General features: G+C 41.7%; 1 protein-coding gene across 1 annotated transcript in view; it reads left to right on the plus strand.

Annotated features, from left to right (window-relative positions):
- Positions 1–11,873, plus strand: part of LRRC3B (leucine rich repeat containing 3B) — a 291,301-nt gene extending 279,428 nt beyond the window's left edge. Inside the window, exon 2 of the mRNA XM_073568439.1 lies at positions 5,957–11,873. Coding sequence (XP_073424540.1) covers positions 6,101–6,880 — 780 coding nt within the window. The 5' untranslated portion in view covers positions 5,957–6,100 and the 3' untranslated portion in view covers positions 6,881–11,873. The remainder of the gene's footprint in view (positions 1–5,956) is intronic.
- The last annotated feature ends 3,177 nt before the right edge of the window (positions 11,874–15,050 follow it).

Consider the following 15,050-nt stretch of genomic DNA (forward strand, 5'->3'; position numbering starts at 1 on the left):
AACGCAGAACCGTGAAAATAAAAAATCTTTTTTTTCCTCAAAAAATGATATTTTAGCCCACAATTTTTTATTTTCTCAAGGGTAAAAGGATAAATTCGACCCCAAAAGTTGTTGTCCAGTTTGTCCTGAGTACGCTGGTATGCCAATATGTGGGGGGGACCACTGTTTCGGCACACATGTCGGGGCTCGGAAGGGAAGTAGTGACATTTTGAAATACTGACTTGATGGAAAGGTCTGCGGGCATCATGTTACATTTGCAGAGCCTCTGATGTTCCTAAACAGTGGAAACCCCCCACAAGTGACCCCATTTTGGAAACTAGACCACCTAAGGAACTTAACTAGATATGTGGTGAGCACTTTGAAGTGCTTCACAGAAGTTTATAACGCAGAGCCATGAAAATAAAAAAAAATTTTTTTCACAAAAATCATTTTTTTACCCCCAATATTTTATTTTCCCAAGGGTAACAGGAGAAATTAGACCCCCAAAGTTGTTGTGCAATTCTTCCTGAGTATGTTGATACCCCATATGTGGGGGTAAACCACTGTTTGGGCACACGTCGGGGCTCGGAATGGAGGGAGCACTGTTTGACTTTTTGAACGCAAAATTGGCTGGAATAAATCGTGGCGCCATGTCGCATTCGGAGACCCCGTGATGTGCCTAAACAGTTGAAACCCCTCAATTCCAACTCCAACTCTAACCCCAACACACCACTAACCCTAACCCAACCCTAATCATAACCCTTACTACAACCCTAACCCCCAACACAACCCTAAACCTAATCCCTACGCTAACCCTAACCACAAGCCTAACCCTAATCCCAACCCACCCCTAACCCTAATCTTAACCCTAATTCCAGCCCTAACCCTAATTCCAACCCTAACCCTAATTCTAACACTAATTCCAACCCTAACCCTAATTCCAACCCTAACCCTAATTCAAACCCTAACCCTATTTCTAACCCTAACCCTAATTCTAACCCTAACCCTATTTCTAACTCTAATTCTAACCCTAACCCTATTTCTAATCCTAACCCTAACCCTAATTCCAACCTTAACCCTAATTCTAACCCTAAATGGAAAAAAAAATATTTTTTTTATTTTATTGTTTGTGCCTGGCTATGGGGGTGATAAATGAGGGGTTTATTTACTTTTTTTCATTTTGATCACTGTGAGAGTTTATCACAGTGATCAAAATGAAAAACGAATGGGCAGCTGGCAAATTCATGGGCGCCGCCATCTTGGACAATGACCGGGACCGGGAGCCACAGCTGGACATCAAAGGTACCGGGGGAGAGCGAAATAAAGGGGAGGGGGTGCAGATGATGACGGCGGCGACGGATCGCCGCCATCCGTCGGTAGTGGGGGCCGATGGCCCCTGCCAGTCAGTGTGGGGAGGTCGGGTGTTGGTGTCCAGCCATGTCCGATGCTATTGCAGCATCGGCCATGGCTGGATTGTAATATTTCACCAAATTTCATTGGTGAAATATTACAAATCGCTCTGATAGGCTGTTTCACTTTTAACAGCCAATCAGAGCGATCGTAGGTATGTGGGGGCTAAGCCACACACCCTGGGATTAACTATAGAATGTCCTCTTTGTGCGGGTCAGGTGACCTTTCAGTGACCCCGGTCACCCCACCCACAGGAGGGCGATTTATAGCATGACGCCTACGAAGGCATCATGGGTCGTTTGGGCACGACTTTTCATGATGCCTACGTAGGCATCATGGGTCGGGAAGGGGTTAATATACGGTACCTATTAAAATGTAGAAATAATGAGTGCCACCTATTAAAGTGCAAAAAGGTGGGATTTAAAACACGGTTGATGATGGTCAGTGAGACAACAACCGGGGGAAAAACCCCTACCCAGGATTAAAAGGATTCAGCCTGCAGTAGTAAGGATTAGAATCTATACGAATACAAGAAATACTGTCATGAAGCACATAAACTGTACTCTGATAGATTAAAAACAAAACCAGTGTGCATAAAAATGCACAGGATGACATCACCACCTGGTGAGCCTCCCAGCAAACAAATGCACCAACTCCAATAAATTATGCCATAACAAGAGAAACTGGAGTACGCAGTGACAGCAAGAAAAATACTTTTTGTATAAAAATATAAATGTTTATTATGCATACAAAATATATAAATAATCATACATGGTAAGATAGTGCACCAAGGAGCATACAAGCAAAACACGAGGGCCACCCCTCTGGCAAAGCAATCCTATTGTAAGCAAATACTCAGGTCAAGTGACCAAAAGAGAAAATGTATAAAAGGCAGGTCAGGGAGTTCCCATTGTGGATCGCAATAGTACCGTGATATATCCTGAACAGCCAGGTTTAACAAATAAACAGTGCAGCTTACCGGGATCTGAGAAGCCAGAGAGGGAGCCCCAGGTGCCTGATGTCCACCCCCGACGCGCGTTTTGCGGGCTCTGAAGCCTGCTTTCTCAAGGGGATAGTGAGTGGTGAGGAATAGGACCTTAAAATAGCTCATGTGATGGGTCACGTGATGCAGAAGAGCCAATGGCAGTGGTTTGTAACGGCGCATGCGTGGTGTGCGCACCAGGTCCTCCACACAGCCCGGGTGTCATGCCATCTCATGCAAAGACGGGACAGAAACTATCCCGGTGTGCACGGAGGCATAAAGACGCCCTGCAGCCAGAGAACACAGGCGCCCACCACCGCGGACGCGCACAGCCACCTTGGCTCAGCAAAATCTGCCACCATAAATATAATAATAAATATGGGTGAACCCAAAGGTACATAATGCATATAGAGGCAGATAGTCCGCCCCAATAATAATATAACAAAATAAACACCCAAAAATAAGGAAAAGCACATAAACTGTACTCTGATAGATTGAGCCTAATCACCAAAGACACGGCAGTATAATCCTGTCTGCATGTAAACAGAGTAGTATAACAAATATGGCAGCATTATGTTACTGCCAGTAATGGTCAAATATAGATAAATCAATTGTAAGAAGAGAATAAAAGGAACGTTCTCACCCAATCAGATGACCGTATGGAGGGGGGAGTAGTAAATCTTGTGTTGTAGATTGATCCTCAGTCAATTTGTGGAACAGACAATACCCTGTAAGTCCCTATGGGGCTAGCAATTGCCTATTCCCCAGACTCTCGCCCTTATAAGGGCAGTTCACAACTACCCTATGCTGAACATTCCCTGCACTCTCCCTCAAGTGGTGTCCCAAACCTCACTGAGCTCAGCCACAGTGATCTTGGGGTTTTTCTTTACCTCTCTTACCAAGGTTCTTCTCCCACGATTGCTCAGTTTGGATGGATGGCCAGGTCTAGGAACACTTCTGGTGGTCCAAAACTTCTTACATTTAAGAATTATGGAGGCCACTGTGCTCATAGAAACCTTGAGTACTGAAGAAATTCTTTTGTAACCTTGGCCAGATGTGTGCCTTGCCACAATTTTGTCTCTGAGCTCCTTGGCCTGTTCCTTGGACCTCATGATTCTCATTTGGTCTGACATGCACTGTCAGCTGTGAGGTCTTATATAGACAGATGTGTGTCTTTACAAATCAAGTCCTATCAGTTTAATTAAACACAGCTGGACTCCAATGAAGGAGTATAACCATCTCAAGGAGAATTACAAGGAAATGGACAGAATGTGACTTGCATATGAGTGTCTGAGCAAAGGTTCTAAATACTTATGACCATGTGATATTTCAGTTTTTCGTTTTTAATAAATTTGCAAAAATATCTACATATTTGTTTTTTTTAGTGAAGATTGGGTGCAGAGTGTACATTAATGAGAAAAAAAATGAAATTTTTTGAATTTACCAAATGGCTGCAATGAAACAAAGAGTGAAAAATTTAAAGGGGTCTGAATACTTTCCGTACCCACTGTATTTATTAGAGATAATGAATTTATGAGAGTGGAACAGAATTCTCCCCAATATTTACAAAAGTTTGTACTTTCCAGAACACAGATTTTTTGCATACTAAGCAATATTGAGCCAAGTTGTGGTTACCATTTTGCTGAACCTTAGATGGTTAGCCAATGGCTAAGAAAAATTAATTATAATATTCCTTCTTTTTTGTCTTCCTGATGTAGCACATTTTCTTCAGCCCGTTTCACTCTGGGCCAGGGCTTCCGGTGCGACCAAGCATCTGACATCTCTGTGCACTGTGCTGTTGCAGTGCATATAGTTGCCAGTGTGCATCCCAAGTGGCGCTAACTAAGTGAGTTATATCAGAGGCCCGGTCTAGCTAGAAGTCTTGGCCCAGAGTAAAGCAGATTCATGAGACTAGGGTATATTAAAAGAATAGGCCGTGAGGTATTATTGTTATTTTTTGACATCCTATATTCAATTCAATACCTTCTATGCAAATTAGATTTTCCTGAACAATCCATGTGATTTGGCAAATTCAAATCTCAACAGATTTGATTATTTATAGTATTTAAGAGCTTTAGGAAGGTGGGAGGCAAGGTTCTGAATGGCAGGTTTGTGTTACTGAAATTTGAGAAGGGGAGATATTTTTAATTTTTTGATTGGAATTTGGTTTCAGGATTTAGGAGTGTCCAAAAGAGCTTGGGTGGGAAAGGTTGCTCCATTTCTCTGATCTCGGTCTTACTGGGCTAATAAGGGTATATCCCCATGGTCAGTAAACGCTGCGGGTTGCATGCTACATACATCTGCAGCATCCAACCTGCAGCGGCCAGATGTTATAGCATAGTGGATGAGATTTCAAGAAATCCCATGCCCGCTCTGAGTGCACTGGTACACGCGGCTTCCCTGCGGAGACGCACATGCGGCGCGTCTTTCCAGACCACAGCATTTCTACTGTATTTATCTTGTGGAGACCTGAGTCTCTGCAAGATAAATATCACCAGTGCAATTAATAGGACGCGGTGATTCTGCATGGTTCAATGAACACATGCGGAATCACCTGTGTTCAAATGCCAGCAGGATATGTGCTGCGTTCAAAGCGCTGCCGGTTACTGACCATGTGAACATAGCATCAAATGTACCTGGTTTAGCTCAGGAAATAGTAGTGTGCTGAGGCTGGAGCAAGGCAAAGCTGTGGATGACTGAGAGGTTGCTGTAATACCACGTTAGTGAGACCATTAGATTTACTTTGCTGTGCCCAGAGAGAGCTGTTTTATTATTTATTTGTGCTGAAGAAAAGACTGTTTATTAATTTCTGCTGAAGAAAGGCTGTTTCATTTTGGAGCTATAAAGTTTATGAAGGGCCATAAATTTCATTCTGTTTTGTTAAAACCCTGTGTGAATTTATAATAATGTTTCTTTTATTAATTGAACCCCACAATCTTGCATTTTTTATTTGTCTTGTTAATATGTAATAAATTATTGTAAGCTGGGCACCTTAATAGCTGAATGTACAGTAGTGTATGTATCAATGACAAAAAATTCTGACAATGAATCAGTTGATTTCATTATATCATTATTATTATGTCGAATAAAATGTTACAACCTGCTCTCTCAATATGTGTTGAAAAGTAATTAACATATTTGCCCGTTTTTTGCTAAACTTTTAAGTTGATTGATCAACTATGGTGTAAACTAAAATTCTACTCTTTTTTCCTCAAACAAAAACTCATTATATCATAATGTTCTTTACCTGCCAAGTTCTAATGAGCCTTAATCTGACTGCCTGTGGTCAAAATTGACAGAGTAGTGAACATTGGCTGCCAGGGTTACCGGTTACAGAAGATGTCCATGCAACACAAGATTAATGCTAGAACTTAGCGGCTGACAGTTATTGGCATAATAAATGACAATAGTTAAATTATGGGGAAAAAAATATAGAGGAAATGTAACAAATGATAAAGAGATTGTGAGTAATCACATCCTTACAGTATCATTTATCCTTACGGTACTAAATGTTATAACATGATTTACATGAAGAGAGTGAAGATATTGGACTTGTAATAAAACGTTGTTGTTTCTTTCCTTTAGGTGCCTTTCCTGAGCTGATGAGTACTCCAGTCCTCCATTCAAACAACTTTATAAAGATGAAGCTACATCTATGCTTTGGTGCATCCTTTATTACTTCTTTTGGGTAAATGAGGAGTAGTCATGTTATTATGCTGACATCTAAGCATGAATTTGGTAGACCTGTGGCTAACACGTTCTCTCTCCATGTGTCTACTCCTACAAAGCTTTGTTCTGATGATACTGTGCTTTCATTCTGCCAGTATGTGTCCCAAAGGCTGTCTGTGCTCTCATTCCGGAGGCTTGAATGTCAGCTGCAGTAATGCAAATCTCAAGGAAATACCTAGAGACATTCCCCCTGAAACTGTTTTACTCTACCTAGACTCCAATCAGATAACCTCTATCCCTAACGAGATTTTTAAAGATCTCCATCAACTAAAAGTTCTCAACTTATCCAAAAATGCCATTGAGTTTATAGATGAACATTCTTTCAAAGGTGTAGCAGAGACCCTACAAACTCTAGATCTGTCGGATAACCAGATTGTAAGCGTCCATGAAAATGCTTTCAATAACTTGAAGGCTAGGGCCCGGATTGCTAATAACCCCTGGCATTGTGACTGTACTCTTCAGCAAGTTCTGCGAAGCATGGCATCTAATCATGAGACTGCAAGTAATGTTATCTGCAAAACAGCCGTGCTGGATGAACATGCAGGACGGGCATTCCTGACTAATGCTAATGATGCTGATCTTTGCAATCTTCCCAAAAGGACAACAGATTATGCCATGTTGGTCACTATGTTTGGCTGGTTCACCATGGTGATATCATATGTGGTATACTATGTACGGCAAAACCAAGAGGATGCAAGACGGCATCTTGAATACTTGAAATCCCTGCCAAGCAGGCAAAAAAAACCTGATGAAGCTGATGACATTAGCACTGTGGTATAGTATTTGATGCAGGCTTAGGCAATTTGTGGTTGAGTCAGAAAACAGAATGCGCCAAGTACTTTTCTTCGATAAGAGCTGGAAAGCCACAAACTGCCTACTCCTGGTCTAACATCATCAAAGACTGAGATAAGATTTTGGTATTAGATCAGTTTTCATTAGAACAGACACATTTAGTTCTAATGTTTGTTGTAAACCTTTTTGCCTTTTTGAGAATATTTACAGTAGCTAATTTTTTTGCCACTGTTAAAAAAAATTAAACAAAAAATAATACAACAATAAAAGATAACCTTTGTCTGAATGGTACGCAATTGTCTTTGATGGTATTCCAATCAACTTAATTAACTATGTAGTATGTTATCATTACTTAGAATGCATTTCACTATTTAATATTGAAATATTTATTTTTTTAATTTCTAAGAAAATAAAGGCTTAATTTTAAACTGTGTAATACATAGTTAACTTAATCGATCGTTCTTTCGAGTATAACAAATGACTGGGGTAACTGATTTATTTTTATAGGTTAGTAACCATTATGCAAAACTGGTATTGGTTAAATTTAAAATATAATTGGCTGAAGCACTGCAGTAAGAAGTAGATGCTGTATCAATAATGTTTTCTATTTCCTCTTATTCTCCTCCCTTCCTATATACTGTGTATATAACACTACACCGGTTAGCCATAACATTTGCACCATCTGCCTAATATTGTGAAGCCATGACCGAGGCATAAACTAAATTAGAAATTGACGCTGTCCTTTGATATCAAGAACCAAAATATTGTCAGCAAATCCTACAAATCCTGCAAGCTGAGTGTTGGATTAGACTTTTTCCAGCAAATCTCAAGGTTTGGATCAAATTGAGATCTTTTAAATTTGTAAACCAAGTTATTGCTTTTAACCCTTTGTCATGTTCCTCAAGCCAGTTCTAAACAATTTTTATAACATGGTAGGTTTGCATTATCCTGCTGCAAGAAGCTACTGCCTTTAGCAAATACATTTTCATGAAAAGAGGCACATAATCTGCACAATGTTTAGGCAGGTGTTACACATCAAAATAACAATCATATGAATGCCATGACTCAAATTTTCACACAAGAGCACAGACATAAACATAGCATCACCCTATCTAGACTAACTTGACCTCTTCTATATTGCATTCTTATACCATTTTCCCCAGATACGTGATAACACACATCAGCTGTCCAAATAATGTAAACAAAAATATGATTTATCGGACTAAGTCACTTAAATGTCTTTGTCTTGGTCCAATCTCAATGTTCATGTGCTCGCTACAGGCTTTTTCATTGGTAGACATGGGTCAGCATGGATTCCCTGACTGTTCATTGTAGGTTCCTTCATTGCCAGAAAGGGGTAGTTATGGGCACTCTGACTACTCATTAACAGCTCCTTCATCAGTGGATAGTGGTCAACAAGGGCACTCTGACTGTTCATTGTAGGCTTGTTAATTGATGTACAGGGGAGAGCATTGTCACTCTGACTGTTGATTGTAGACTGTTTCATTAGTCGACAGGTGTCAGCATGGGTAATATGACTGTTCATTGTAGGCTTCTTCATCGCTGGTCAGAGGTCGGCACAGATACGCTGACTGTTCTTTGTATGATCCTTCATTGATGGATAAGGGTCAGCAAGGCACTCTGTTCATTGTAGGCTCATTCTTTTATGGATATGAGTCAGCATGGGCACTCTTACTGCTCATTATATGCTACTTCATTGATGAACAGGGGTCAGTATGGGTTCTTTGACTATTTATTTTAGGCTCCTTCATTGGTGGTCACACTGGACAGGATTCGACATGGGCACTCTGATTGTTCATTGTATGTTCATTCATTGATAAATAGAGGTCAACAAGCATACTCTTTTCATTTATAGGCTCATTCATTGATGGATAGGGGTCAGCATGCAAACGCTTACTGCTCATTGGAGGATTCTTTATTGGTTGACATGGGTCAGCAATGGGTTTTCTAATTGTTCATTGTAGGCTCCTTCTTTGGTGGACAGGAGTCCTTAATTGCTGTACAGGGGAGGGCAGGGGTACTTTGACTGTTCATTGTAGGCTGCTTCATTATGGGCACTCTGACTTCATTGTAGGCTCGCTTATAAATGGATAGGGGTCAGCATGGGCACTCTTACTGCTCATTATAAGCTCCTTCATTAGTGAATAAAGGTCACCATGGGTTCTCAGACTGTTCATTGTAGGCCGCTTCATTGGTGGAGGGTGTCAGCATGGGCACTCTGACTGTGCATTAAGGGCTCCTTCATTGGTGGACAGTGGTCAGCATGGGCTCTATGGCTGCTCATTGTAGGCTTCTTTGTCGCTGGACAGGCGTCATTATGGGTACTTTTACTGTTCATTTTAGGCTCTTTCAGTAGTATTATTGAATCTTTAATTGATGAACTGGGGACAGTATGGGCACTTTGACTGCTCATTGTAGGCTCTTTCAGCTCTGGGCAGGGGTTCGCATGGGCAATCTGACTGCACCTTGTTGACTTTTCCATAAGTGGACAGGGGTCAGCATAGGTACTCTAGGTTGCTCATTGTAATCTCTGTCATCACTGGACAGTGGTCAGCCTTGGCACTTTGTCTGCTCTGAGGTTACATAGTCCCAAACAGAGCAAGCCGTGAAATACTGTTTGTTCTGACATCTTTTTCTGGTTGCCCTTTCTTGAACTCATTTTGGCAGTTGTCAATCACAATATTTTGGAAAGATCCTACAAGGCTCTTGTTATGGTCACTTAGATCTGCACACTTGTCACTTTTCCCTGTTTCCAAAAAACAACTTTATATACTAAGTGTTCACTTGTTGCCTAATATATCACCCTTGGGGGTGGCATCATAACAAACTAGTCAGTGATAGTCACATAACTTGACAGTGGTTTTAATGTTATGGCTGATCAATATCTATAAATATGGCAATGTACTAGTTTGGTGCAGACCCATGGCTGCAGTTACAGAGGTACTAGGCAGTAACATGTTGTGATCATATTTGTGGGCATTAACAATGAATGTACAGTGGGCTGTATATACAGTTGTGGCCATAAGTATTGACACCCCTGCAATTCTGTCAGATAATACTCAGTTTCTTCCTGAAAATGATTGCAAACACAAATTCTTTGGTATTATTATCTTCATTTAATTTGTCTTAAATGAAAAAACACAAAAGAGAATGAAGCAAAAAGCAAAACATTGATCATTTCACACAAAACTCCAAAAATGGGCCAGTCAAAAGTATTGGCACCCTCAGCCTAATACTTGGTTGCACAACCTTTAGCCAAAATAACTGTGACCAACCGCTTCCGGTAACCATCAATGAGTTTCTTACAATGCTCTGCTGGAATTTTAGATCATTCTTCTTTGGCAAACTGCTCCAGGTCCCTGATATTTGAAGGGTGCCTTCTCCAAACTGCCATTTTTAGATCTCTCCAAAGGTGTTCTATGGGATTCAGGTCTGGACTCATTGCTGGCCACCTTAGAAGTCTCCAGTGCTTTCTCTCAAACCATTTTCTAGTGCTTTTTGAAGTGTGTTTTGGGTCATTGTCCTGCTGGAAGACCCATGACCTCTGAGGGAGACCCAGCTTTCTCACACTGGGTCCTACATTATGTTGCAAAATTTGTTGGTAGTCTTCAAACTTCCTAATGCCATGCACACGGTCAATCAGTCCAGTGCCAGAGGCAGCAAAGCAACCCCAAAACATCAGGAAACCTCCGCCATGCTTGACTGTAGGGACCGTGTTCTTTTCTTTGAATGCCTCTTTTTTAATCCTGCAAACTCTATGTTGATGCCTTTGCCCAAAAAGCTCTACTTTTGTCTCATCTGACCAGAGAACATTCTTCCAAAACATTTTAGGCTTTTTCAGGTATGTTTTTGCAAACTTCAGCCTGGCTTTTTTTTGTCTCAGGGTAAGAAGTGGGGTCTTCCTGGGTCTCCTACCATACAGTCCCTTTTTATTCAGACACCGATGGATAGTACGGGTTGACACTGTTGTACCCTCGGACTGCAGGGCAGCTTGAACTTGTTTGGATGTTAGCCGAGGTTCTTTATCCAACATCCGCACAATCTTGCGTTGAAACCTCTTGTCAATTTTTCTTTTCCGTTCACATCTATGGAGGTTAGCCACAGTGCCATGGGCTTTAAACTTCTTGATGACACTGCGCACGGTAGACACAGGAACTTTCAGGTCTTTGGAGATGGACTTGTAGCCTTGAGATTGCTCATGCTTCCTCACAATTTGGTTTCTCAAGTCCTCAGACAGTTCTTTGGTCTTCTTTCTTTTCTCTATGCTCAATGTGGTACACACAAGGACACAGGACAGAGGTTGAGTCAACTTTAATCCATGTCAACTGGCTGCAAGTGTGATTTAGTTATTGCCAACACCTGTTAGGTGCCACAGGTAAGTTACAGGTGCTGTTAATTACACAAATTAGAGAATCATCACATGATTTTTCGAACAGTGCCAATAATTTTGTCCACCCTCTTTTTTATGTTTGGTGTGGAATTATATCCAATTTGGCTTTAGGACAATTCTTTTTGTGTTTTTTCATTTAAGACAAATTAAATGAAGATAATACCAAAGAATTTGTGTTTGCAATCATTTTCAGGAAGAAACTGAGTATTATCTGACAGAATTGCAGGGGTGTCAATACTTTTGGCCACAACTGTACACATTGGCATAAATATACTACAAATAAGATGACATTGGCATGCAGATATAGCTTATTTTTTACAACGGTAAGTCTGTACAGCCCTAGTACATTGCCTTTACCATATGGTCCATTTAATGGAAGTCACCAGTGTCTTAAGCCGCAGAACGCGTAGCGTTCACAAAAAGAGTGAACTATTACCAATGCTTTCCCCTGCAGGAAATAAAAAACTATGGGGAACAATTTATAGTGAGCCCTTACATGCTATGTGTAAAAAATCAATTATAGTAATGCAAGTTTCTTGCCTTTTTATCAATAAAACGATTAACACAAAATATGGTTTCTCGTATAATGATTTTTTCATGTTTTTCTAAAAGTCAGTGATTTTTTATCATATTACGTTTTAATTTATTGCCTATTCCTTTAATTAAAATTATGTTTAAGAACTATAGATTGTATAGAAAATATATGAAATATTTTACACACACTACAAGCAGAGTTCACCAGAGGAAGTGCACAACAGAAAGGGATAAGGGTTCGATTGCACAAAGGATACTTTCACCCACCCGATGAATGAGTGTTTGCTTGTTCATTGACTAATCGACAACCTGCTTACACTCATAGATTATTGTGAGCTAGCTTTTTTAAGAGTGCTCATTCATAATAGTTCAGTGTCAATACAGCTTAAGCAATAAACCACAATTCATTTTATTAATAAATGTGCGACTGGACATATTTAGTGTACATTGCACAAATAAAGTACTCACCTGCATACATCTATTCCATATTCCAAAAAGCAGAACCACTGATTTTGCATCCTATACAGTATTGTTTAGCTATCCACACAATAGTAGATTATGACCCTGGGTTATGTACCTAAAGGCACATCTATTCACCTATACAAAATAACACACAACAGCAATTTAAAAAAATGTATATACAATAGTCTTTGTTTCCTAGTATAAAAAAAATTAATAATTAAAACAGGGAAGCTGCATCCCAATAAAGCAGCAAACTGAAGTGGGAGAAATAGTTTAAATGGTATATTGTTGCAACCTGTGCAGCTGCACAGGGGCCCAAGAGGTAAGGGGGCCACTTCCACCTAATAAAAAGTGGAATTATGCATTATTATTGAACTGCAATGGGCCCATATACTCTTCTTGCACAGGGACCCTTTTCTATCTGTGTCTGTCTCTGATATAGTCACTGTATAATTACACATTAGCATTAAAGCTGACTAGCCTGACCAAAGAACTGAGATGGGTTTCCAGGGCCGCTGAGCAGAGATGGAAGAGAACTCATTCTGCCGAGCACTTCGACTTCAAGGGCAGCACGGTGGCTCAGTGGATAGCACTGCAGCCTTGCAGTGCTGGAGTCCTGGGTTCGAATCCCACCAAGGACAACCTTTGCAAGGAGTTTGTATGTTCTCCCTGTGTTTGTGTGGGTTTTCTCCCACATTCCAAAGACATACTGATAGGGAATTTAGATTGTGAGCCCCATTGGGGACAGTGATGAAAATGTGTACAAACTGTAAAGCGCTGCGGAATATGTAAAGTGCTGTGGAGTATGTTAGCGCTATATAAAAATAAATATTATTCAATGCATACAAGCAGTCCCTTGCCAGCTTCAAGTACACACTCTCTGCTGCAAAGCAAACCTACTTCTTATATCCTCCCCTTCTCACAACCCTAAACAGCTCTTCAACACTTTTAATTCTCTACTCCATCCCACAGCACCTCCTCCCTCTCCTTTCATTTCTGCTGAAGACTTTGCCTCCTTCTTTAAGCAGAAGATCGATACAATCAGAGCTTTGGCCCGCAGGCCCCAATGCCCCTCTTAGCCGCTCAGCCCTGTTCTTCCAAAACCAGCTTCTCCACCATGACAGAAGATCAGCTCTCCACCCTCCTGTCAAGATCACACCTCACCATTTGACCCGCTCCCACCCCACCTCATCCCTAACTTTACCACAGTCTTCATCCCAACTCTTACACACCTCTTCAACCTTTCACTTACAAATGGTGTCTTTCCCTCATCCTTCAAACATGCCTCAATCACACCCATCATCAAAAAGTCCTCCCTCGACCCATCCTCTGTGTGTAACTATCGCCCAATATCTCTTCTCCCTTACGCCTCAAAACTACTGGAACAGCATGCATATCTTTAACTGTCCTCCCACCTCTCCTCCTGTTCCCTCTTTGACCAGTTACAGTCTCACTTCCGAGCGCATCACTCAACTGAAACTGCCCTAACTAAAGTCACTAACGACCTACTAACAGCCAAGAGCAAGTGACACTACTCTGTCCTCCTCCTGGACCCGTCTTCTGCCTTCCACACCGTGGACCATTCCCTCCTGCTACAGATTCTCTCATCTCTTGGCATCACAGACTGGGCCCTATCCTGGATCTCATCATAGCTAAAAGACAGAACGTTTAGTGTCTCCCTCTCACACACCACCTCCTCACCTCGCCCCCTGTTTGTTGGTGTTACTCAAGGCTCAGTCCTAGGACCCCTACTCTTCTCCATCTACACCTTCGGCCTGGGACAGCTCGTAGAATCCCATGGTTTGCAGTATCACCTCTACGCCAATGACATGCAGATCTACCTATCTGGACCCGACCTCACCTCCTTACTGACCAAAATCCCACAATGTCTGTCTGCTATCTCAGTCTTCTTTTCTGCTTGCTTTCTCAAACTGAACATGGACAAAACAGAATTCATCATCTTTCCCCCATCTCATTCTACCCCTCCACCAGACCTATCCATCAATGTCAATGGCTGCTCGCTTTCCCCAGTCCTGCATGCTTGGTGCCTTGGGGTGATCCTCGACTCTGCCCTCTCTTTCAATCCACACATCCAAGCCCTTGTCTCCTCCTGCCGCCTCAAACTCAAAAATATTTCCGGGATCTGTGCATTCCTCAACTATGAAACCACAAAAACACTAGTGCTTGCCCTTATCATCTCCCGCCTTGACTACTGCAACCTCCTACTCTCTGGCCTCCCCTCTAGCACTCTGGCACCACTCCAGTCTATCCTACACTCTGCTGCCTGACTAGTCCACCTGTCAACTCGCTATTCCCCAGCCTCCCCCCTATGCCAGGCCCTTCACTGGCTTCCTATTGCCCAGAGGCTCCAGTTCAAAACCCTAACAATGACATACAAAGCCATCCGCAACCTGTCTCCTCCATACATCGGTGACATGTTCTCCCGGTACCTACCCACACGTAACCTTTGATCCTCTCAAGATCTCCTTCTCTACTCCCCCCTTATCTCTTCTTCCCACAACCACATACAAGACTTCTCCTGTGCTTCCCCCATACTCTGGAACTCTCTGCCGCAACACATCAGACTCTCACCAACAACGGAAACCTTCAAGAAGAACCTGAAGACCCACCTGTTCTGACAAGCCTACAGCCTGCAATGATCCTCAGTCTACTGAACCACCGCACAACCAGCTCTACCCTCTCCTAGTGTATCCTCACCCATCCCTGTAGACTGGGAGCCCTCGTGGACAG

Source organism: Dendrobates tinctorius, unplaced genomic scaffold, assembly GCF_039654945.1.
Source record: "Dendrobates tinctorius isolate UK_male_01 unplaced genomic scaffold, ASM3965494v1 ptg000005l, whole genome shotgun sequence".
NCBI lineage: Eukaryota > Metazoa > Chordata > Amphibia > Anura > Dendrobatidae > Dendrobates > Dendrobates tinctorius.